This window comes from Ips typographus, linkage group LG8 (assembly GCF_016097725.1).
Source record: "Ips typographus isolate SLU linkage group LG8, UJ_Ityp_2.0, whole genome shotgun sequence".
Classification (NCBI taxonomy): Eukaryota; Metazoa; Arthropoda; class Insecta; order Coleoptera; family Curculionidae; genus Ips; species Ips typographus.
In genome coordinates, this window is record NC_138429.1 from 6,693,114 (window position 1) to 6,718,303 (window position 25,190).

Sequence of the window (25,190 nt, forward strand, 5' to 3'; positions counted from 1 at the left end):
GCGTCGGTCTGTTTACCAGTGCCGTCCTTAACCAACAGAAACTATTTAACAATTGCAAACTGAATAATAATATTTTTTGCATTTCCCTCTAAAACATTCCATGAAAACCACTCTGTTTGCCTTAAAAATATTGTATTGAACCAGTATTTTAATTAAAACACCTGTTCAATAAGCACGCATCTGAGTTAAAGTTTTAACCTTAAATTATCATTGAATTAGCTATATTAATGTTAATATCAAAACAAACTATTTACATGACAAACCATACTTTATTGACTCAAAGCTAAAAAAAAGGTAAGTTTTTTTTTTAATTACATTCTAATTAGGCTTGGGGGTTTTACTGCAATCTAGAGGAATAGTGGCACGACTTGGCAACGGAGCGCGGAATGTTAAAACGCCAAGGTTGCGGATAAAAATAGAAAATCTTTATTATAAATAAAACCATTTTTTTCGTAACGATTTACAAATAGAGAGAGCGGCCCATCCGGCTCCGAGAAACTGTGGCGTAGTCTTTTTTCGTTTATTTGGCCCTTGCGCTCCTAAATAAGATCTACGGATTTAAAATTAACTCGCACGAAGCGCGATTTTCACTAAAAATAACCGGATCGTACCGCGCTTTATTTCATCTGAATGTGGCGCACTTTAAAATGAGAGGTCGTTTTATACAAACGACCAGCTCTAATTTAACTAAATAGTGGACTAATTTATGGTTCATGAATGAATAAATAACATTTTTGTTATCAGGGAATTAATAATAAAGCATCATTTTTCAAAAATGGCAACAACGTTTACTCGCCCCGCTCATTTCAAAGATTGATAAAGCTAATTTGTCCTCAACTGGCAATTGATCACATGACCACCATATCAAAATTCCTTTCTTGTGATCAGCTGTCAGACTACCCAACTACAACCAAACCCACTTCCACCCTGCAAGTTAAGACTTATATTTCCTTCATTCTTCAACTTTTAAAATATTTAAAATGTTTTTTTTTCCTCTAATAAATGGTTATTGTGGTATTTCTTGGTGGAGGGGGAGACTTGGTTATGGTCACGTGGCACTGCGTTTCACATGATAAACACGGTCACGTGATAGTGATCACATCGTCTTCTCCTGAAGTTAGTGGAATTGGTACAAACGTGAAAAATAGGAAGATTCTTCACTTACCGCCATCGTAACCTAACTTTTTACCCTACTTTTTTTGTTTTATGTTTTGGTTTGATTGTCTTTTTCTGTGAATTGTAGATTAAACTAGTGGAGTTTAAACACTCTTATTCCAAAAGTATAATTAACCTATACAATGAAAATTCGGAGATACAAAAAGGTTAACAAAAATCTCTCATTTTACGCTAACAATTTCGGATTCAGACAACCCTACCAGATTCTAGCTGATGGCACATTTTGCTTTACAGCCCTCAATGTAAGTATTATAAAGTATGTATTAGCTAAGATTAATTAAGACAACCTTAATGCTTAAGACTATCATAAAGAAATTATCTGGCAAATCATCAGAGCCCAAATGTGCTTGTATAGTGTACTTTAGTAGAGATTTGTTGGTAAAACAGATGCATGATTAGGTCTCCTCTGTATAACTAGTTCAGTTTTTGTTATCTTAATTTAAGTGATAGAGATTGAAATTGTTTAATTACTTTGATTCATAAATTAGATATTTTTTCCATAAGGAAAATAAATCATAATTATTAATTAACATTAAAATAATAATTAATCTTTTTTCTTTGTAGAATAAAGTCAATTTGTCCAATGACCTACCCAAATATCTTCATAGTGAAATAAAACTCATCACTACACAATGTGCTATTATTGAAATGGAAAATTTAGGTCCAAAACTGCATGGTGCTCTACTAATTCTAAAAAACTATGTGGTACACAAATGTGGTCATGAGGGCAAACCAGTATCAGGTGCCAAGTGTTTGTTTAGCATGGTTAAAAATGGAAATCCTAGTCATTACATTGTGTGCACCCAAGATAGGGAGTTCCAGGACAAATTGAGGACTTTGGAAGGTGTTCCCCTGTTGTATTTGCACTCAAAAACACCAGTTTTGGAACAACCCTCTGAGGCGTCAGTGAAAAAGGCCCAGCAAAAAATTAGTGGGGTTGGACAGCTAGAGTTAGAAAAAATTTCAAAACTTAAGGAAAAAGAAGGTTTAACTGAGACAGAACAACCAAAAATGAAGAGAAAAAAGAAAGGTCCCAACCCATTATCATGTAAGAAGAAACAAAAGAAACCACAAAGTGGTGGAATACAAAAGAAGGAATCTAAACCAGAAGTAGATAAGAAAAAGCGAAAACGGATTAGAATACCTCAACACATTAAGGAAGAAGTTTTAAAAAGGACTTATTTAAAAATTAATAATGAATTGAATTAAGTTTTGTAATTTATTGAGAATAAATAATGGTTGACAGTTTAATTTGGCAAAGTTTATTGATTATAATAACACTTTTTGTTTTAATACAGAATCTTCTTGGACTACTACTATACATTTGTTATTGTTACAATTGCTTCTACTTGTAGCTGCTTTCTGAAGCTAATCCTTTAGACCCGTTAAATAGATTAATATTAAACTACTTTTGTATTAATATAATATACATGGCATATATTTGTTTCTAAATATATATTTAATACAGGCTCAGTATAATACATTAACATCACATACAAAAATTTATAGTCATGTATATTATTTAAAAAAAATCACAATTCGGTTATTACTTAGCTTGCCGAGCTGTTACAGTATTAACAAAATGGTGCGGTTGCGATTTGTTAAGGCCCGTTTAACTACTAGTTTAACAAAATATAAAAAGCTATGGAACAACAACAGTCTTTTTAGCTTATATTGTCAGTAGTTTGAGATAAAGGAATCATTAAGTGATAGTGCCTGTAACTGAGTGTTAAAATAAGGATAAGAATCGTCTTTACTACATAATTTAAAGCTTAATTTGCGCTTCAATGAGGAAGTGAAGCTCTAAATATTTCCTTGATATGTCCAACTCGAATCACTAAGTCTTCACTACTTCATAGATTATGACTAGAATATTTTAATTATAATTATTAATTTTTGTTTCAAACTTGCTTGCACTAATTTTGATTTGCGCAGGAACCAATTTTTATTGCCACGTCTTTGGAAGTTTCAATAAAATTAGGTAAAAGGACTTATTTTTTGTATATATAGGCTCGACAGACTGACATATGGTTACTTAAGCTCATTTAGCTTACATATTTACATAGTATGGTTTTTGTCATGTAAAACTTTGAATAATCGTTTTAGTGGCAGTGGCGTAATTTTAAAACGCACTTGTGTGAAGCTGCTTGCATTAGGCAGTGATACTTTGCCTTGTTTCCTTTGTGATTATATTAAGTTTAATGTAATGTATGATGGTTTTCCTGTTTTGTCATTATTGTGCCAGAGAATGAAGGAATTTACTGTGATACTTAATTATACAATAATTGTCATGTCCAGTCACTCCAGCCAGTAATGGGTCCCTTTTACATTCAGAAATTATGTTACTTTTTATATTAGCAATGTTCAGTTAAAAACATTAGTCCTCTTAACTTATACAACACTGTACTGTAAATAAGGAAAAATATAGTAGAAGGTGGATCAAAATAGGGTTCCTTTAATGGATTTAAATGAACAAAAAAAGGTTTGGAAGAGGTTTTCGGATTTGTTTTTTTAATTAAATCTAATCTAAAATTGTGATTTAAGTAACATGAAAGCTAGTAGAGTTAAAAACAGCTACTGCCTACATTCATTAGGAAGTTAAGAGGGCATATGTAGTTTAACCGAGTTGCTTATGAAAATCTTGATATTATACAGCCTAGTAACTTTCTAAATCGTTGCAAAACAGAATCACATTTTAAAAACAGCTCTATAAAGTTAATCCTCACTCGTTTATACGATCTTACAATCAAACTATATCTACATTTCCTTGTTTGTGACCTGTAGAACTACACCTCGCTGTCGCATTTAACGTTACAATACTTTTCCGCCATCACCCACATAACTTTTTCAAACTTGGCATGTCTTTCTGCTGGGTCTGCGCTAGCTCCACGACTACCCCATAGAAACTTTAGCTGAAACTCCGTTTTGAACATGTCCAAAGTGAGTTCGTCCACTCTGGCTTCGGCCAACACAATCTCGGCGTTTCTTTGGTACATTTGCTGCCATCCCGTGTACTTTCTAGCCGCTTGCAAATGATTGAGAAGCGTGGTCAGTCCGAAATCTTGGGAATTCGATTCCCATTGGTTCAGACAGCTGTTTGCTAGCTGGGTCTGGTTACTGGAGTCTAGGAAATCGTCCAGGTCTCGTTCGAGGAGGAATATTAACGGTAACAAATGGGGGAGTGTGGTATTGGGAGCTTGAGGGTTTGAGCAACTATTCATATTTTTTAGAGTTGGACGTAATTTTGCTTCAAAATTGAACGCCGAATCCGTGTATTTTTGTCGTAGCATATGCCACGTCGTATCCAACTTTTCTACCTAAAAAAGATTATGTTTACCAACTGATATAGCCTAGTCAATCTAGACAGGTGAAGCAGAAAATTTAAAAAACAATTTCAGGGGTTAATAAGGACACTCTTCCGGAGAGATTACTTTGTTACTAATTTTTTCTACTACAATCAGTGGAATAGTCACTATGATGAGAATTATTATACCTGAGGTAAGCACAACCCTAACATAATTCCGCAGAATCCGTACAGGTTGCCTAAAGCTGTTTTCGTATCGTTTGCAACTTCTATCCATTTGTTCAACGTTTCGGTTCGTTCCGACTCATCAGGGCAAGTTAGAATGCTAACTCCCACTAACAACTTCAAACATTCAGTCCTGCAACATCTCAAATAGACAATGCCCAATAGTTTTATAAATTAAACAGACCTCTCAATTAAATCCTGCCGAAATTGCTTTCCATGCGGTAAAGTGCAAAGTTCCATACCCCCGCAGAGTCTTGTCTGGTAACTGTCACCTTCATATTTCCCGTACAATAAATCTAAGTCGGTTCTCGTAAGGTGATTGGCCAAAATTCGTGATCCCGACTCGGCCAAAGTCATTTTAATTCTACGTAAAGCTTGAGCGTCCAGTGGTTTGTTTTCGTTTACGGGCAACAACAAAGTCTGGAAGTTTTCCAAATCGAATCTACTCCCAAAGTTGATAGGAACCACGTCCGGGAGTTGCATCAATTTTGCTTCAATTTCCATATAGTCCATTACGAAATTTTTTAAAGTCGTCGACGATTCCGATGATGATAAGTTGTAGCGGGGATTTTTTATCACCACTCCCTTTGGAGGTAAATCTAAAGGGTCACCCGCAGCCGAACTTAAAGCCGAATCACCAGAACCGTTCCCGGAATCGGAACCACTGGCGTGGTACGATGTCACCCTTTGTAAATTTCCGTGTGAGGGGAATCCCAGGGTGGGGGAATCTACCGATTCAGTTCTTGCCAGTCCGGGAATTCGGGATGGTTTGGGTGGTGGAGATTCAATTCCTGAGTCTGTCGCTCCGTCTGTTGTGCACCTTCGTTCCGCACAAGGTGATAGAGTCGGATCGCTAGTTATTCTGTAAAATTTATAATGTTTTTTTTATTAAATTTAACGTGATAGTTCAAAAATACTTACCGACAATGTCTACCCAAAGTATTGGAACTATTGGATAGAGACAGTCTAGTGTTGTGTGTGGTGCGCGGTAACGAGTGCGTAGAAAACTTAACATTGCCAGTTTCAGATCCTACTGATCTTGTCATTAACGGTGATTGAATCACTCCATCTGCACTGTTGCATTTTTCTTGTGACATACGGTGTGCCTCTGACGGTGTAAGTGATTGGGAACGCTGTTTCTTTGATGGCAATCTGTAAATAAAAAAATTCTTACAATAACCCAACACAGTGATAATCATTAATGTAGAATTTAAATTTTCAAAATTCTATTAAAAATTGTAGTTTATATTACTCTGTAATCTTAATAAAACACTTTGTTACCTTGGCACACCATCCCGTCTCGTAGGTGAACAACTAGGTCTGTATGATTGTAGAGGACTGTGTCGATATTGTAGACTACTAACAGGCGTGGTAACCGGAGAAGAAAGTCGACTTACGGCCAAAGGGGCTGGATATTTGCTAGCATAGAACGATAACGGGTACATCCGATTTACTGGGGTTTGAATCCTAGCCTCGGATGCCACGGTAATGGGTTTCCCAGACCCTAAATATCAGAAAATTTTTACTGGTATTCTTATAATCACCACAATTTGATACTTACCGACGTAGAAAGTTATCAGATCCTGTATAGTGTCGAAGGCCTCGTCCTCGAATTGGTACTGCACCCTCTCGTAAACGGTGTCTGGTTGTAGGAACGCTTTATTTATCACAAAGTGTAGAGGATGACCTTTAGTTCGACAGGTTAAGACGTAGTTGCCCGGTTGCGATGTGCAGTCTCTGATCAGAAAACAACCATCGTCTTGGACAATTTCCTCAGCCCTAGCTCTGGGGATGGCTCCGTGGTACCAGGCGTGCGACCGTAAGTCTCTGCCATCCAGAGAAAGTTCCCATTCTAAGACTTTTCGGAGGTCGGCGGCGTTTACGTTGGGATCTGCCGCCGGCTCCTGGAATAGATCAAAATACACATTCTTTAAAAATTGTAAACATCCTTTATTGGATTCTGGATGCTTTGAGACGTTAAATCAAGAAATTCTTGGGATATTATAGTCTGTCTGGACTTGATATGGTGTGTGTGTTTCAATAATCCAACTTCATTTTTTATTAAGAAATTTCAATAAAAGCTAATTTACTATCAGTAATAATACAGATGGATCATTAGGAGATACAGATAAATCATGTTAGATTGATTGAATTATTTTTTTTTAAATATCAGTCTGTTCAGGATTGATTAAAACCTAAAATTACTTCAAAATGGTTATCAAAGCTTTGATTAATCCGGAAATTCTACTGAAGTCTCTAAATGTTTTTCTAAAATAAATAGTCCAAAAAAGGAAAATCAGTTTGAAAATCGTCGATAGAAAACCGGTGTTGCCCGGCAGGGCTTTGAAATCAAATATCCAGTTCCATAGAGCGATCCTTTAAGCTCCGTTAAAACCTTTGCAATTGGAAAACTCGATGAATTCAAATACGCCATATTTCGGATTCTCATCACTATCCCTCAGTCAGTGGCGTTTCTGGTTTTATCACCTACATCAGTTTCAAAAACATTTAATTCACGCACGCCCATGATTTTCTAATATTTGTTCAGTCCTGATTAGCGGTGAAGATGGGATTAACCAAAAATACTGCAAGTGTTTCAAATTGTCCGCACTTTAATATTAAAGTTTGCGCATATTGTACAACACGCCAATATAAAAACAAAGTCTTTTTGTGACAAATTAGTGAAAACTGGATTTTTCAAAACTTTTGGAAAGTCATAACGCCATTATGTTCCAGGAAGGGAAAGGTCAGTAGTTTCCTGATTGAAAATCAATCTAAATTGTACATTCAGTTTTTAATTAACAAAATAAAAATTGACATAAAATTTTTTTTACTTCAATTATTTTTTTGACTACTAAAAATTTGTTTTTGACTTAAGTTGTATTATAAATATAGAATATGAAGGCTGTGACACTAAGAAAACTAAATTTTTGAATTTATTAGGATCTTCTTTCTTCTCTCTTCCGAGACTTTTCAGAATAATCTTCTATGTTACGTAATTTTCTACGCACTTTTTATGCATTTTAAGGTGTTAATAAATATACATTTCGAGGACATTGCTACTAGACATCCTGCAAATAATTATCACTCACGTTCATCTGAAAAAAATTAAAGGACATTATCATTAACACTACCAACAAAAAAATTACTCAAACGTGCGCATAATAACCAAAAGTAAATATATTTAGTGTCAAGATTAAAATGTTAGTTACTTTTACGTAAGTTCATTTATCTTGGTACAAATTATATTTAAACACTAGTAAGATGAACTAACTTAAAAGCATAACAATCAAGAAATTAGTACTTTATTTCAAAGATCTTTTTGTTTAATAAAGAATTTTCAGCTATTTATTATGTCATTTATCTATTATTTTCTTATCTATCTTCCCATCAAATATGCAACCGGATATTGAAATTTAATTTAACTTTTAGTTTCTCGGTTCCAACAGCTTTTTTTGAATCTGCTAAAGGTGTCATTTAATAAATAAATAAAATTAGTGCGGAATAATGTAAAATTGACTTAAAATATTAAAACTCGTTTATTAACTTTTAATGCAATTACTGTTAATAAGGCTTAATTTATCTTTTATCACTACTGTTGGTTATTGTGTTAAATCTCATTAGCTTAAAGGTTTGTTTCAAGCACGTTTAAGCCTTATCAACATGATTTTTTAATTTAGACCCAGAAACAACATGTCAATTTAACCGAGTTAGGGTTTTTTTCATAGTTTCATAGCTCGATGGAAACTTTAGTTTTGACTAGCAAAAAAAAACGTCATGTGGCAGTGTCACAAAAACCAACAACATGATCGTAGCCAGAGGTAATCGATCTGAAATTGAACACTATTTGGCTGATAATAATGAAGATGAAGATTCCTCAGTCCTTGAAGATCCTGATAAAACCAAAAACTTGATCTTAAAAGTCTTGATAGCTCTTCAGTTATTCTTCTTATTAATTTTGTTAGTAGCTGGTCTCGTTTTCTGTGTTTATAATAAAGTTCGTTGTGATTAATGTAGCTTTATTTTTCTCTCTTTTTCTGTGTGTTTTAAGTACTAATTTACGAATTTTCAGATGATTTGTCTCCAATAACAACCAAGAAACCACCAAACTATCTGAACCACTTAAGAATTATTTTGGCAGAGTTACTCGGTACTTCTTTTTTGGTATTTCTGTCTTGTTTGGGTTCCTGTGTTAGTATGCAAGGAACCGACATTTCTTCAATGCATACAAGTTTTACTGCTGGCCTTGCTGTAGCTACTGTTATCCAGGTATAAGTCGATTCACTTTTCATAATGGATTAATCTGTTTTAAGTCGTTAATAGAAACAAGTTTTGTAATTCTATTTGATTAGCTAATAACTGATTTAGATTAAGATTATTGTGTGCTTAATTTTATAGACTTTTGGCCACATATCTGGAGCTCATGTTAATCCAGCTGTTTCTATTAATGCCTTGATTGTCAATCAAATCACATGGTCTCAACTTCCTAGTTACTTGGTGGCTGAAGTTGTAGGATCTTTAGCTGGTGCTGGGCTTTTTGCCGTAAGTTTTCTTGACACGAATCACAATGACTATGTTAAAACATTGAATCGTTAAGGCGGTAACCAAAAGCGAATATTTAGTTCAGTCTGGTGGCAATGGGGTTTGCGTAAACTCAATTAGTAATGATATAACACCCCTGCAGGTAAATGAAGCTGGAGACGGTCACTAAAGTAGAAATTATCATTTTTGTTTGCATATCAAGGGTCTGTGCGTGGAAATTTTGCTGAGTACAATAATGAACTTGGCCATTTGTGCCTCTTGGGACGTACGAAATTCAGACAAGTTAGATTCGGTCTCGTTGAGGATTGGTCTTTTAGTTGTGGTGCTCAATTTAGCTGCGGTAAGTAGTAATTTACATTGACTCAAATCAATGATAAAATTATATGGAAATGCAAACTGTAGGGGGTTTACACTGGAGCTAGCATGAACCCTTCTAGAAGTTTTGGCCCTGCCATAATCAGTGGTGATTACAAGAATCACTGGGTGAAAAAACTTTATTAAAACCATATTTTTGTGGTTAATTTAACATTTTTTAGATATATTGGGTTGGGCCTATATCAGGAGCTATGATGGGATCCCTTATTTATAAAATATTTTTCACTCAAGATAAGAAAAAACAATAATAATCTTACCATTGTTGTTATAAGGTTGTTGAGGCTTTTACTCTGGACAGCCTCAGTGACGACGTTCAAGTCTGTCCTGGAAATAAAAATGTTGTATAGAATTAGCACACTGTATATTTTTATATTAAATACTATTTTGTATTATTTGCGTAAATTAGTAGGTAGTTTTTTGATTTTGACCAATTACAAGTTACAGTTACACAGTGTTTTACTAAAAATTTTTATTATTTATTAAGTACTTGCGAACATTAGTGTTTAAGTACAGTTTTTAAACTACTTGATTTTTCAAGTACTGCTTGACTTAATATTCGTTACCTCAAACTTGTAAATAATAAAGAATGTTATAATAATTGGTAGATTTTAAGAAGCCATTATTTTATAAAGTTTTTTATACAAAAAACAATATAAACCCTACATTATTATTATAATTAAAGGGCTACATTTGCCCTGGGTCAGGGTGACCCCCAAAGGAAAAAACTACAGCCCTTCCCACTAGAAATTCCAAAAAACCGTTAAAAACACCTTGATAAGCTGTAAAAGCGAGAAGGGAACCGTTGAGATTCGAATTCAAAGGCTATAGGTGGCGCTGATAAACCGTTAACAAAGTGAACGCAAGTGACTTACAAAATTGAAAACTGACAGATGAACAAATGTTGTCATCTGCCAACAATGTCACTTGATAAGAGAGGGAACCAAAACAAAAGTAAATAAATTACTTTAATTAATTGATGAAGCAGAATTAGAATAAATTAAAAAACTATCCATTATAGAATTGAAAAGCTTGCTTTATACATGCGGGACAAAGGGAAGCATGGATGGAGGAAGATCGCAAGGCGGAGGCTAAGAGGTAAGAAAATGGAAAAGGGAAAAAAAGGAGCAAATGTGGTGGCAGAGTTAGAAATTCAGAGATCTAAAGAAGGCAGTGGCCCGGTGAGGAAGTTGGTCATTCAAGCAGATATTTTGACTGGCATTATTAATTTCTAGGACTTGTAGAAGATTAAGAAGATTGCTCTTATAGCCGCATTCGTTTTCAAACTCCATGGAGGGAGCAGAGCGTTTTCGACGTCACGATGACGAAATTTGGCAAAATCATAATTTGACTAACTGTCAAGTTACGTCATTGTGACGTCAAAAACGCTCTGCTCACTCCCTGGAGCGTGAAAACGAATGCGCCCATAGATGTAATGCTTTGAATCCTTGTTCCATGGTAAAAGAGTGATTATTGAGGTAGATCTAGCAAAATTGGATTTAATGGAAGTGTTATCTAAGTACCGATTCTGTTGGAATTTATTTGCCTCTCTAGTGTGTTCCTGGACTTTTTTTAAGGTAAGTTTCTGAATTTATTTATTACCATGGGAGAAGCCCTTTTTGGTTGGTCAATTTTGTAAAAACTATAAAATTTCTAAATTCACAAATCAAAGTTAAAAGTGAATTTGGAAATTGATAATGACTCTATTATTATAGGTAAAACTGAGGCTTTAGTTCAAAGGTTGAAGGTATGTAATTGTTATTGATCCAGATTCCATAAATTAACAATGTTCAAAACAGTCCTGTATGTAACAAAGCAATTCTTTAAATTTTAATTAAGGCAGGTCTTAAGACTATTATGTATGTACTCTTTCACTACTTTTGGCATTTCAAGAGTTATTGAGACAGATTTTATGGAACTAATCTGGGACTCACCATACTAATCCTGTAAACTTCCTAAATTAATTCAAGTTTACATTTTGTAGTGATCACATGGCAAATTTAACTGCGAGATAGGCAGCTGCCGAAACACACAACAGTTCTTTGCCCCGACCATTTATTTCAATAATCGAATCGGTCGCATTCCCTATTTTTTCGTTCAACTCACTCACTATTGACTATTCGCGTTTGGCTGGGTCCAACCTGGATAAACTTAAGCGTCGACGTTGTTCTTCCTCACAGAACTGGCGACGGACCGAGGCACGTCGTCTTCGTCGAAACTAACTCTAAAACAACCACAACAACAAAGCATTCCTAATTTGTTGTGATTATTATTTTTAGCGCGAGCCAGTCCGAGATCGGCGGTATAGACGAGGGTCGTGCATGCGAGTGCGTGGGGGCTGACACACCCCCACCTTTTGCACGACCCTGTTGTATTGATTGAATCGGGGGCGCAGCCGTTTCCCTCTAAGCTACACTAAGAAAAGTGGTTTAACCACGGTACTCAAAAGTTTTCAAAGATGAGAACAACTACTTTTCAACTGAAACTTCAAACCAGCCAAGTTGTATTGAAACGTGACAGAAAAACTTATTTCAAGCACATTTTTTTTTCTGTGGATTATTCAGTTTTGAGCGTCATTCCTCCCCTGCAGCTTCCCTACAGAGTACAATAGTGGTAGCCGCAGGGGGTGATTTGTAATGCACAGGAGGGTAAATTGTACCCTAATCAGACTTTTCCACTTCATAAGACGCGTTTACTCACTGATCTCTGCTCTTATCTTTTCGCCACAATGGCTTTCCCTTTTTTTGCTGATGCATATTTCAATTTAAAGCTATTTGTTTCTAGTGCCCCTAAATGCTTATGGTGGCGGTTATTTCTCTGGAACATCTGGCTTTGACTTCCTTTATCATTTGCCATTTTAGACAAGTTTTGAATTTCAGTAGTAGAGTTAATGCATGCAATTCATTTTTAGAAATTGTTAGGTTGTCATTGGAAATTTTAATACCAGATTACAAAAAAAGTGTTGTACTCCATGGAAGCGTTAGAATAATTTACAACAAGTACATAATATAGTCGGTTCAGTGACTTTCTGTTGCGTCACAAACACCAGCAAAAACCGTATGTCGATGATTAAATGTGATATGGATTGTTTTTCAAAAATCTATAGTTTTAGGGTATAACTTAAGGCAGGGGCTACAATAAATATTAATATAGTATATGACCAATAAATCAATATTTATAGACCAACAATTAAACAATTCAATGCAAAGTTTAGAGCACTTATAGAGGCTTTGGCAATTTCTAGAAGGTTTGCCGTAGTATGTAGTATCTAAAGAGCTCTGGCACTTTCAAAATAATCCTAGAGACCTCTTAGAACAGTTATGGGAAGGTTTAAGAGACTTGTAAAGGCCTCTGACAGTTTTAAAATGGTCCTCAGTAGCATTTAGAAGTCTCTGGCACTTTTAAAATGGTCCTAAAGGCCTCTTAGGCAATTTAGAACAGTTATGGGAATGTTTAAGAGACTTGTAGAGGCCTCTGACAGTTTTAAAATGGTTCTCAGTAGCATTTAGAAATCTCTGTAACTTTTAAAATGACCCTAAAGTTCTCTTAGGCAATTTAGAATAGTTATGGGAAAATTTAAGAGACTTTAGAGGCCTCTGACAGTTTTAAAATGGTTCTAAGTAGCATTTAGAAGTCTTTGGCACTTATAAAATGGTCCTAAAGGCCTCTTAGATAATTTAAAACAGTTATGAGAAGATTTAAGAGACTTGTAGAGGCCTCTGGCAGTTTTAAAATGGTTTTCAGTAGCATTTAGAAATCTCTGTCACTTTTAAAATGACCCTAAAGTTCTCTTAGGCAATTTAGAATAGTTATGGGAAGATTTAAGAGACTTGTAGAGGCCTCTGACAGTTTTAAAATGGTTCTAAGTAGCATTTAGAAGTCTTTGGCACTTATAAAATGGTCCTAAAGGCCTCTTAGATAATTTAAAACAGTTATGAGAAGATTTAAGAGACTTGTAGAGGCCTCTGGCAGTTTTAAAATGGTTCTCAGTAGCATTTAGAAATCTCTGTCACTTTTAAAATGACCCTAAAGTTCTCTTAGGCAATTTAGAATAGTTATGGGAAGATTTAAGAGACTTTAGAGGCCTCTGTCAGTTTTAAAATGGTTCTAAGTAGCATTTAGAAGTCTTTGGCACTTTTAAAATGGTCCTAAAGGCCTCTTAGGCAATTTAGAACAGTTATGGGAAGGTTTAAGAGACTTGTAGAGGCCTCTGACAGTTTTAAAATGGTTCTCAGTAGCATTTAGAAATCTCTGTCACTTTTAAAATGACCCTAAAGTTCTCTTAGGCAATTTAGAATAGTTATGGGAAGATTTAAGAGACTTTAGAGGCCTCTGTCAGTTTTAAAATGGTTCTAAGTAGCATTTAGAAGTCTTTGGCACTTTTAAAATGGTCCTAAAGGCCTCTTAGGCAATTTAAAACAGTTATGAGAAGATTTAAGAGACTTATAGAGGCCTCTCGTCTTTAATTTCAGTATTTTTCAAAAATGAACACAAAACAAATGTTAGTTAGTAAACAAAGTGGTCGTTTTTGATCATTTTAAAGTATTTTTCGGAACTTTTAGAAATGTCCTGTTTTTACGGCATAGGAAGCTTGTCTGGGTTCTATAGAGTACGTGTGCCTGCAATCATATTATACAATAATTTTAACTTGTTTTAGAGATTTACAATTTTTGAAAAATTGTAAAATGTAGGTTTTGGTCGCCTGAATTTATTTTTGTCTAAAATCTGGTATAATCCAATGACCTGCATTTTACCCCTGGTAGTCAAAAGGTTAACTTTAACTTTGATTTATGTAATGAGCGATTTTACCATACTAGTGCGGTTATTTATCTAAGAATAGCACGGTAATGGTGGTATAAGTAAATGCATTTGGCTCTTTCACCATTTTAAACAGTGTGTCATTAAATAAGTCCTAGTCAGGGCAAATGTAATGTAATGTAATCGTTAACTACTGTGGTTTGCTCTATATGAGTTGTTTGTTTACCATGTAGATGGATACAGGGTGTGTCATATCCCACTCTAAAAAATATGCCACTCAAATAGAGATTTTATATGTTGATGGTTAATACAGCCAGTTAGAGCTCTCTAATTTTCTTGGAGAGTAGTTGTTAAAGCATTTTAGAACTCAAATTAACAGAGTTAATTTAAATAGGCTAGAATTTTCGACCAAACAATAAATACTTACAGGGTGTCTTCTCGTTCAATCTTCCTGGTCGTATCCACTGCCACGCTATGTCGAAGGGTGGCTTTTTTGTTGAAATTTTCTAGACAATTATTCATTATTAATTGTTTTAATACAAACAAAATACATACCATAGTATTTAGCTTGCAGTTGCGTTAAGCTGCTTATAATAGCTGCCCTGTGTGAGGATTTCTTCACACCTAGATCTTTCAGATCGGCCTCGGATAGGTGTAAAATGTCTTCCACACCTTGGTACGTGTGGAAAAGAGAGGCGTACTGCTCCAGATCGAGGTCCTTGAGCCATTGGCGTATATCTTTGTGTTTTGCTGTCCCCTTGGTTATGCTTTCTTTGTTTTTTGATTTAGACCTTGTCAGGGAACCCACTCTGGTCCAGGTTATCGCTGAAATAATGGGTTTTTTTAATTGAGAATAGTGGGGATTTAAGCTGATTTACCACGGTTTTTTAGTATCGAGAGTTTGTTATGACCACTAGGAGGCTTGCCAGCCATTTATAAAAATTTTACATTTACAAGAAGACTGGTAACTGCATATTGTAGGTTATACATTGCTGGAACGAGTCTTATTTTTATCTGGTTGATAGTGATTATCATAAATTGCACTTGCGATAAGGGTCATATCGGAAGTACCAATCGGTTTACAAAGCAAATATTCTACGTTTTTATTAAGAGTGTTTAGGTATTTTTTTGTTGTTATAAACCACTAGATGTCTAGTTATGGACACTGTCCTACTAATTCCACTTTATTTACAAAGCGATCACGTTTATTTGCTTTATTGATTTAGAATTGTTACACCAAACATATAAATTTTGATTGGTTTATGGTCTGTCTGATTTAATGGTGTTCATCAGCATACAAATTAATTTCAAATATGTTCAAATAATTTCTGCAATTTTAAGTTTTAGTGCTTCTTATATCACATAAAATAGCTATTTATGTAACCAGTTACGAAAAGATCGATTTTGTGTAACGAATGAATGTTTGTAGGGCGAGCGCAGCGAGGTCCTACAATTTGAATGAGTTACACAATAAGACATTTTCGAAACGTGTTGCATACATAATTTTTTCTAATTTTGACCAAAAAGCGGTAAAAACCATCTTTTAAAGTGATTTAACACAAATATTCACTTTCATAACACCTTGTATAAACAGTGACAACGACATGTTATGATGGATGTCGCCCTATATGTTTCTACGGAAATGCATAAAAACAGGGAGTGATGAAATGAACTTTTCATAACTAGTTACATAAAGTAAAACGTTTTGTCACTCTAATCAGTTTTGAAAAGTGTCACTTTATATGCCAAAATTAGAAAAAAAACTTTATCATAATAAAGATAGGAATAAATAGGTTAACAATGTTTAATTAAATAAATAAACTGTTGAATCCTATAGGTTTAGAGATTATGCGATTACTTTTTATAGAACCCAACCTAATTAGGTGAAGTACCTTGTTTAAGTATTGGCTGTGACGACTTTGATGATCAATTAATTTTGTAACGTTTTCATTGTTTGTTAATGAAGAAAATTATGTAGGATAGAGGCAAAATTATATTCCTATAAAAACTAGATATTTTTGGAGTATGTTGTGTTTAGTTTTAATAGTTTTCGTATTGTTAGAAGCATTTACAAACATCTTCATTGTAAATAGCTGTAAAGAATAATTATTGCATAAATTCAGATGAATTTTATAATTTGTGCAATGTGACCGTTAAAAGATGATAATTTGAAATTGTAAAACTATTTGCTTAGAAAAAATTGGGGCAAAAGCTCTTGTAAACATTTTTGAAAATAAATGACATGCTTGTTGTACAGGGTGCTGCATTTTCGATGGTTTTACGGGGTACAGAGAAAACGGTAATAGATAGAAAAAAAGTAGCATACGTGTTCTGATCTCTTTTTCTGAGCTGAGATGACTGGCGAAAAGTGGGCAAAGATACGGGGGGTTTTCGAAATTTGGTCATTTTTGAACCTCTTCTGTATTTCAGTTGCTCTTAAAGTTATCAAAAAAGGAAAAACGGTTTCCGGTAGAAGTTTTGACGTAGAATCCAATGGCGTAGTCAGTTTTTTTCTATTCCGTTCAGTTTCTGACATATGACACTAAGTTACATTTTTTTAAATGGAACATCCTATATATTTTTACGTCATTTAATTCTGTTTTTTTACTTTTTTTTTCTGATTTTTATTTTTTCAACGGCGTATTACAACATATAAGTTTGTAGAGGTTAATCCTGTTATTTTAAAAAAATACCTTTGCTAAGCTAAAAAAGACCAATATCTAAAATACCAAACAAAATCGGAAATCATATAAACTAACACATCAGAAAATTAAATATTTTTAATAAATCTTATGAAAATTCTAAGTTACAAACAGTTCTACCGACACTTTAATAAGAAAAGTGGCCATTTCTATTTTCTACTATTTTTAAGGTAGAAGTTGAAAAAAATGTTTATAAACGACATGTAACATATTAATATAAACATAGCCAAATTTTGTTTCGACTGTGGGTATTTTTATACATATTATTTAGCACTTTTTTGTTAAGGAAACGCTTTTTTTCTAATTACCAAGATTAACGTTTACAAACTTATATGTTTTAATACACCGTTGAAAAAGTAAAAATCGACAGAATTAAATGAACTAAAAATATATAGGGTGTTCCATTTAAAAAAATATAACTTACTGTCATATGTCAGAAACTAAACGTAATAGAAAAAAACTGACGCCATTGGATTCTACGTCAAAACTTCTACCGGAAACCGTTTTTCCTTTTTTGATAACTTTAATAGCAAATGAAATACAAGGGAGGTTTCAAAATGACCAATTTTCAAAAGCCCCCCGTATCTTTGAAACAAAAGAAGAGATCAGAACACGTATGCTTTTTTTCTATCTAGTACCGTTTTCTCTGTACCCCGTAAAATCATCGAAAATGCAGCACCCTGTACATGTTATGAAATGCTGGATACACTAAAACAAAAAACAAATTGTCAAACATGCCAAACATTTTCTATGGTAAAGTAAGACGCCAAAATAGAGTAAAAGATACATGAATTTACATTATGTGATTATATTTTCTGAGCCACGCTGTAGGCATACATGTTTCTAAACTAGGTTTTTCTGTATATCCTGGTTTCTGTGAAAGGAACTCTTTTAGAAGTTTTTCAGATATTTTGCTGGGTTATGTTAAGAATATCCATTTTACATTTTAAGTCACTTTACTAGAAACCCTACTATGCAAATTTTTTTTTAACAATGATTTTTTTTATTCTATTTTCTAATAGAGAAGAGACAAGTTGGTCGGTTTGTATAAATTTTTGATTTTATGTTAATTGTTCACTGTATTAAAAAATTAGGTTTTTACATTTTTGACTGTTAACTAAAAATATTTAAAATAGTGATAATACATATGGCAACGTTGGATAAATTCCCAATCTTAGAACAAAAATTAATTCTCAAAATTTGGAAGTTTTCAATTTTTTTTTGCGTAAATGCCTTGTGCGGTCTAGTAACACTTTCTGCACTTATTAGGAACTGCAGTTTGATTTTTTATTTTTTCTGATTTTAGTACCACATAAGTATTTTGCAATATTTAAAAAATATGGACGTAAAACTAGAGCATCTCTGACTCGTTTATTAACTTTAGTCAAAGAAAGTCAATAAACATTTCCAATTTGTGTTTATTGATTCCACTTTAAGTAGGCAGACTAAACTATTAAGCTTGGCCAGTCAGTGAAGAATATTGGATTTTTTCTTATTTGTTAATTAAGTATAACGCAAAAAACGTCCAAATGACTTTGTTAATTCTAGCGACCCAGTATGTCGAGCTTCTGTTTTTGTAATACGATCTGAAGGTTTCTGTTGTTACCCACTTGTGACGCACGTAGTAATATGGTTTTCGAAAGAAGTTTATGCTTAGCTGTGCAACGTTTTATTTTTATTTTGTTTATATAAAATGTAAAAACTTACTGTAAATGCTTGCTCTTCGTTTCAGTTTACTGGAACTTTTCCCCATTTTGCGATTTAATATCGAATCTATTGTCCGTTTATAAACTTTCTCACATTCTTGTTAAATCCGATTAAAATTCAAACGGGATTGGCTTTATCTGTAACACCGATTGCATTCCTATCAGACATATCGGTTGCACGATATCTCGATGTTGATGGATGAAGCGGATGTGATGCCCTTTTTTTAACACAAAATCCACTTTCTTCACTTAACTTGAGTCCTTCGTCAAATTAAACTTACAGACACCAATTTATTAGTGAGATTACACTTAATGGTTATAAAAGCCGACGCACGTAACTCTTTATAAATAAACCATCATCGAAGCTAAATGAGCTGCTATTTGTTTAACGGAGTGAATTGGCAATGTCAGCAAAAGGTTAACAATTGAATTGTGTACAGTGTAAAATATTGCAAAACGTTTGCATAAATCAATTGTTTGGTTTTCACACACAAAAATTCAGGGATTTAACATCAGAAAAATCACCGGCACTTAGGTCAGGTACGCGCGGAGGCCACCCCGGAAATAACCGCACTTTAAGCGTAGTCGCACCAAGTGTATCTTAACTTCTGGGTGTTATTTGCTATTGTGTTACAGTTGCCGCTTCTAACTCTTGGAAATGTGGTGAGGTGAGGTCTGATGACGTCAGTAATGGACACAGCTTTCGACAAGGACGTTTACGTAACGTGACATTCTGGTGACATACCGTTGTTTTTTTTCTTCTATTTAGCGCTTTTTTTCTCGGTACTCATTTTAGTTTATCGTTTTTAAACTTGTACAGAATTATCTAATCTTTTTAGGTTTATTCTTATCGCGTTCACAAGACAAACATTGTTGGGTAATCAAAGGGGGAGGAGAAATTGATATTTTTGCTTACTCGATTCTACCGAAACTATCTTCCTGATAAACAAAATAAATGCTTTCCTGCGCTTGTAAGCAGGATTTAATTATAATATTAATTAAACTAATGACAAGTCCTTTAAGTGAAAACCCGTTCTAGAGCTGATTTATTATCTTGTAAATCCGCGCCAGTTTTAATTTGCGAAAGGGATTTGCATGAATTATAACAAATGACCAGGGGGCAGTAGAATAGGGACCGGCCACTATGACAGGGATGTAACCGAAAAAAATTGATATTTCATTTAAACTTGAGTGATTTATTATTAGCAATAGGGTTGTCTAACATACATTTTTTTTTGGTAATTAGTAGTAATCGGAAAAATATGGGACACATGTTTTTTTCTTTTTTGCTCTAGATATATTTAAATGCAAAAAAAACGTTAGTAAAAATCTGCTCAAAGCGAACTGAGCGAAACAGAATATGTATGGACGTATTTTGTTTCGCTTAGTAATTCTTACCAGGGATGTAAAATTTCCGGAAAATTAAATTTATGGAAATTTTTCCGTCATTTTCCGCAAAAATTGGAAAACCTGAAAATTCAAATATAACTCGTTTTTTACATTTTTGTACTATTAACTAATTTTGAAAATATACAAAATTTTCACTTGAAATTTCTTGACAATTCTAGTTTTTAATTTTTGAAAGTCAAACGGTGCGTGCAAACATTTGTGGTAAAAACTTCCTCTAACCTGAAACGTTTCTGAGATATTGAGCAAAAACTGCAAAATTGAAGAGTCAACTTTCACGCCCTCTAGCGGCTAAATGGGACAACTTAGCCGCGCCCGCTCATCGTCACGTAATAGCCCCGTTCATTAGCTTTCTTTTGTTATACGGTGGTTTTATACAGGGTGTTTCAAATAAGCTGGAAAAATGCACGAAAATTTAATCTAAATTAGGGATTTTTTTGGGCCTACTATACTAACGGCGAATACTTTGGATTTTCCTTAATCAAAGTGATTTTTTTAACTAATTTGAACCTGGGGAACACAAATCTGACGTTCATTTTGCTCTAACCGTCTCGGAGATGACCTTGAAGTTATGTCAATTTTGACACTTTAGGGCGTGGCACCCTTGCAAAATGACATTTTGACAAATGACATTTTACGTCATTTTTGTATTATTAACCTGAAGGTATTTAAGCAGTTGAGGTTAATTTTGAAAATATTTTCTGAAAAAAAATCTGAAGGTATCACCCTTGAAAATTCTTGACAATTCCAGTTTTTAATTTTTCAAGGTCAAACGGTGCATGGTACCAAAAAAGTGTATAGAAGGTAAAAGTTGCATCCCATCAAGGTGCATTTGTGGTAAAACTTCAGACCTATAACCTGAAACGTTCCTGAGATATTGAGCAAAAACTGCAAAAATCGAGAGTCAATTTTGACGCCCTTTAGCGGCTAAACGGGGCAATTTAGCCGAGCCCACTCAACGTCACGTGCATTAGCTTTCCTTTGTTATACGGTGGTTTTATACAGGGGGTTTCAAATAAGCGAGTTATGGACGATTTTCTGGAAAAGTGCACCAAAATTTCGCTCAAATTGGGAATTTCTGCTATCGAGGATGGTGGTCAAAGTAAGGCTGTAGGAGCAAAAACATTTGAATATCGATACAAACATTTTACATCAAGTAGACCTAGAATTTGACGTAGATTCCAAAAATCGAATAAAAAATTATAAGTTTGGGTTGTTGCTCAAATTTGGGACACCCTGTATAATGATGGATTTATCTAGGAATAAAGTAGACGCAAATATCTATAACATTCATATTTGGTATTTTTTTTTTATAAAATGAAACTACTCTATTGTATTGTCAATGTCAATAACTCGGTTATTTTGACAATTATCGGGTGGTTTAATTTACCAATTTGTAGCCCTTGAAATTTTCTTTTGACCACCCTGTATAGCGTTTTTACCTAAAACGTCGAATAACTGAGTTATTTACTGTTAATACTGAGTGGTTTGTTGGTAAAGTTTGATTTTGACAGTTTTTACTGTGACAGCCCAGAAGAGAGAACATATAGAACACCGTTCAATTAAATCAGATTACTATACCCTTGCATACATTTATAAATAATATTTTTTAAAAAATTTATATTATTTTGAAAAGTGTTGAGGTTAGGTATACATGTAACATTTTTCAGAAAGTTTCCGGTAATTTTCCAGAAAAAATTTAAAAATCTGAAATTTCTAAAATAATTTTTTAATTAATTGTACAACAATCCAATATCAATTCAAATAAAGTTTAATGTACTTTTAATCATTTACCCCCGTTTGCACCGTCGTTTTGTAAGTCGAGCTTGATTTAAGTGTGGGTCAGACTGTGACAGTACAGGTGAAAAAAGTCACACTCTAAACCACACTTAACTTAAGCGATGCTTAAAGTACGACAGTAGAAATGGCGGTTAGATGTCTTAAATTATCTCATTAGAAAGCATGATAAGTTTGACAATAACAATGACAAGTTTGACAGTTGTTTTTTAAATTTACCGCTTCTACATCTCTGCTCCTCACTCTCTGATAGAGAGTCTCTAATTACGTCACGGGGGATCGTGCCAGGCTCATTTTAACATTTTATTTAAGCTTTTTATAAAAATAGCACATTGTAAGGTATAAACTGTATTAAGTTTAGATTTTAAACCTTAAATTCCACTATGGTAGACGACCCCATTAAAAAATTTATAAAATTATTTACTTTTGTCTTTTTCTGTGCTTCTGGTAAACCATCTGACATTCACCAAAGCGAGTTTAAACACTTCACATACAGTCTGCTGTCCTGCGATGATTTGAGAGATTTATTTGCCAATTTCGTAGTGGAAGAAGCTTCCGCAAATCTTTAAATCGCTAAAAGTATTTATTTTAAATGACCAACAAGAAAAAAATGTTTGAAAGAACTCTCAGATTCGTTATACAGTTGAGTACATTTAAGTATTTGCACAATACTTAGGGGATATGGTGGTCTCAGGGTTGTATTTAAGCTGTATACTGAATGTCTGAATAAAAACTGATGAAAGAACCAAAAAACACCCTGTTTCCTACGTTTTCTAATTATTATTAAACAAACTATTTATTGTTTGTAATAAGTTGTATATCTTGTACAAGAGAGCTAGATTATTTCACCGTTTTTTCTTTTTATTTCTATTCATTTGGCATTGGGAAATGTTAAGTATCGTCAAGGCTGCATAAGCTGATAAATTTTATACCAATCATGAATCAGAATTAATTAATTTCCTGATTACTTAGATAACACTTTAAAAAGTTTGATTTCATAACGAATTTATTAGCTTAGTAAATTTCGTAATACAAATAGGTAAAAATTTACTTAGAATAGGAAATATTTCAAGGATAATCGTGTTTATAGATTATTAACGTGAGATGGAAACTTGATGTTATTAACTAATTTTTAAATTCGTGAATGTTCTACGTTCAAAAATGTAAATTACCCAAAAATGTGCTTAAAAGTAATTTTTTTACTCTAAGGGGGTTTTACAGGCGATTTTGTCACTAACCCTTCGTTTAAACTGTGTTTCTGGCAGTTCAAACTTTGACACCGCTTTCTCACTGACTATACCGAGTTTTGTAGTGTTTTTTCAGGTTTTTGATGAGGAAATTTAATGAGAATTCCAAAAATGTGCTTAAAACAATCATTTTCTTAGTCAAAGTGGGTTTTACAGGTGATTATGTTCCTGATTGTCCTTTAAACCGTGTTCAAATTTCAGACTACAATTTCAACTGATTTAAATATTTGTTGCACCAAACCAGTTTTTCTTAAGTAACTCGAAAACGGTGAAAGTTACAAAAAAAATGCAAAGGATCAAAAGTGTTTCTAATCAACTCCTTAACACCGTAAGTTTGTAAGACCTTTTTGCTTCCAGTATACAGGGTGTGCAAGAAAAGTATGGTGGTTCACCATTTTTGTCACCCTGGACGCAATTTTTAAGCTAGAATCTTTGACTCTACATCACTGGAAAGAGGATCTCAAAACGGTTCTCTTAAGTGGTTGAACCACCCTAAACTCCCAAAAATAACTGAGTTACACGGTGTTCAAGTTTTAAACCGCAAATTCAACTGATTTGTTGCATCAAACCAGTTTTTGCTAAATAACTCAGAAACGGTGAAAATTACGAAAAATTTGCAAAAGTAGTATTATCGTTCAAAAATCAATTTAACTCGTCGCTGCAATATTGTTAATTGTCGTTTTCATTACTAACTATTTAAAGTATCTTTTTCAACCCTTAAATTTAGAATTTACCACATTTTTCAGATCATATATCCCACACATATTATAGACTCACATTTTCTAATTGTCACAATGTCACGTCCAACCAAATTCATTTTTTTTTTGCAGTACCGGACTGGAATTGTCTCCGACGTTACGCACCGACACGCAATGCCATTATCCGTAAAACTGAGATGCGGCTTTTACCTAAAGAAGTACTTATCGGCATCGTGGTTGGCTTTATAAGTAAACTGGTTTGCATCTGGTGGTTGGGCCGTTTAGATTGTGACCAATTTGTCTTCAGCCAGTTCCAAGTCGGTAAGTGTAGATAAACCGGCAAATGAGTCGATCTTATTTTTATTTGCCTCGCTGAAAACGATCGTCTTTTAAGATCACATCGATTAACCGTGTGAAAACCGGTTTTTTTATGTTTTGATTGAGTCCTTTTAGTTTTTTTTTTTTAATAAATATTTTGGGTTTTGTGTGCTTATTATAAACAAGCCACAATAAACAATATGAATATACAAAGGGTTGTGAATACTAAGTAATGATGAGCATATTGGAAAAGTAAAATTCAGTGTGACAGGAAAATTTACCAATATTTTTAATTGAATTTTGCTTGAAGGATATAATTTTCCTGTTATGGCTGTCATTAATTTGAAAAGTCATAAATCCCCCCCTCCTGTATAGTAGCGGCACTGACGGACTGTAAGGCCCCATTCGTTTTCAAGCTCCATGGAGCAGAGCGTTTTTGACGTCAAGATGACGTAATTTAGCGAAACCATAATTTGACCAACTGTCAAATTACGTCATTGTGACGTTACATTCGCTCTGCTCGCTCCATGGAGTGTGAAAACGAATGCGGCCTAAGATTCCCAGGGATTTCATCGTTTCTGAGTTATTTAGCAAAAACTGGTTTGATGCCACAAATTTTCAAATCAGTTGAAAATGTGGTTTAAAATTTCAACACCCTGTAATTCAGTTATTTTTTGGATTTCAGGGCGGTTCAACCACTTAAACGAATCGTTTTGAGCTCCTATTTGCAGTGGAGTAAAACAGTCTATCTTAAAAATTATATACAGGGTGACAAAAATAGTGAACCACCATACTTTTCTTGTACACCCTGTATACTGGCAGCAAAAACGGTCCTGCAAACTTACGGTGTTGGGTTAAGGAGTTGATTAAGAACATTTTTGGTCTCTTGACATTTTTTTGTAACTTTTACCGTTTTTGAGTTTGTTTAGTCAGTTGAA

At 34.0% G+C, this 25,190-nt stretch overlaps 4 protein-coding genes across 10 annotated transcripts in view; 3 read left to right on the forward strand and 1 right to left on the reverse strand.

The window, feature by feature from the left end:
- LOC145732784 (dystrophin-like) overlaps positions 1–25,190 on the forward strand; it is a 75,974-nt gene that overhangs the window by 48,922 nt on the left and 1,862 nt on the right. The window contains exon 14 of the mRNA XM_081985278.1: positions 24,067–24,255. The gene's annotated coding sequence lies outside the window, so the exon portion shown is untranslated. The remainder of the gene's footprint in view (positions 1–24,066; positions 24,256–25,190) is intronic.
- LOC145733063 (rRNA-processing protein UTP23 homolog) lies at positions 45–2,427 on the forward strand. Of its 2 annotated transcripts, XM_081985696.1 has the most exons (3): positions 45–294; positions 1,244–1,418; positions 1,741–2,427. In XM_081985696.1, the coding sequence occupies exons 2-3, from the start codon at positions 1,299–1,301 to the stop codon at positions 2,383–2,385; spliced, it is 765 nt and encodes a 254-aa protein (XP_081841822.1). In that variant the 5' UTR covers positions 45–294; positions 1,244–1,298; the 3' UTR covers positions 2,386–2,427. The 2 variants fall into 2 exon arrangements, with proteins under 2 accessions (XP_081841822.1, XP_081841821.1); XM_081985695.1 differs by lacking the exon at positions 45–294 and having other exon boundaries at positions 1,162–1,418.
- Positions 2,416–24,123, reverse strand: LOC145733053 (SH2 domain-containing protein 3C). 5 transcript variants are annotated; one of them, XM_081985679.1, is made up of 10 exons: positions 24,014–24,123; positions 14,933–15,202; positions 14,805–14,883; positions 9,880–9,946; positions 6,267–6,609; positions 5,987–6,209; positions 5,627–5,857; positions 4,890–5,567; positions 4,670–4,838; positions 2,416–4,493 (listed from the first exon to the last, which is right to left on the reverse strand). In XM_081985679.1, the coding sequence occupies exons 1-10, from the start codon at positions 24,051–24,053 to the stop codon at positions 3,963–3,965; spliced, it is 2,631 nt and encodes an 876-aa protein (XP_081841805.1). In that variant the 5' UTR covers positions 24,054–24,123; the 3' UTR covers positions 2,416–3,962. The 5 variants fall into 5 exon arrangements, with proteins under 5 accessions (XP_081841805.1, XP_081841804.1, XP_081841802.1 ...); XM_081985678.1 differs by lacking the exon at positions 24,014–24,123 and adding an exon at positions 18,787–19,554; XM_081985676.1 differs by lacking the exon at positions 24,014–24,123 and adding an exon at positions 15,256–15,397.
- On the forward strand, positions 7,292–10,228 carry LOC145733064 (aquaporin AQPAe.a-like). 2 transcript variants are annotated; one of them, XM_081985697.1, is made up of 7 exons: positions 7,292–7,451; positions 8,778–8,974; positions 9,104–9,247; positions 9,303–9,389; positions 9,450–9,587; positions 9,650–9,730; positions 9,784–10,228. In XM_081985697.1, exons 1-7 carry the CDS (start codon positions 7,433–7,435, stop codon positions 9,868–9,870), a joined length of 753 nt encoding a protein of 250 aa, XP_081841823.1. In that variant the 5' UTR covers positions 7,292–7,432; the 3' UTR covers positions 9,871–10,228. The 2 variants fall into 2 exon arrangements, with proteins under 2 accessions (XP_081841823.1, XP_081841824.1); XM_081985698.1 differs by lacking the exon at positions 9,303–9,389.

Bases quoted from the DNA above. Each gene is read 5' to 3' on its own strand.
- LOC145733053 (XM_081985676.1), bottom strand. From the start codon at position 15,310: ATGGCTGGCAAGCCTCCTAGTGGTCATAACAAACTCTCGATACTAAAA. The intron at 6,610-9,879 runs GTAAGATTATTA...GATCTATTCCAG, and splicing joins ACAACCTTATAACAACAATG to GAGCCGGCGGCAGATCCCAA. The intron at 6,210-6,266 runs GTAAGTATCAAA...TCTGATATTTAG, and splicing joins TCTGATAACTTTCTACGTCG to GGTCTGGGAAACCCATTACC.
- LOC145733063 (XM_081985696.1), top strand. From the start codon at position 1,299: ATGAAAATTCGGAGATACAAAAAGGTTAACAAAAATCTCTCATTTTAC. The intron at 1,419-1,740 runs GTAAGTATTATA...TTTTCTTTGTAG, and splicing joins TTTGCTTTACAGCCCTCAAT to AATAAAGTCAATTTGTCCAA.
- LOC145733064 (XM_081985697.1), top strand. The intron at 9,248-9,302 runs GTAAGTTTTCTT...TGAATCGTTAAG, and splicing joins CTGGTGCTGGGCTTTTTGCC to GCGGTAACCAAAAGCGAATA. The intron at 9,588-9,649 runs GTAAGTAGTAAT...TGCAAACTGTAG, and splicing joins TGGTGCTCAATTTAGCTGCG to GGGGTTTACACTGGAGCTAG.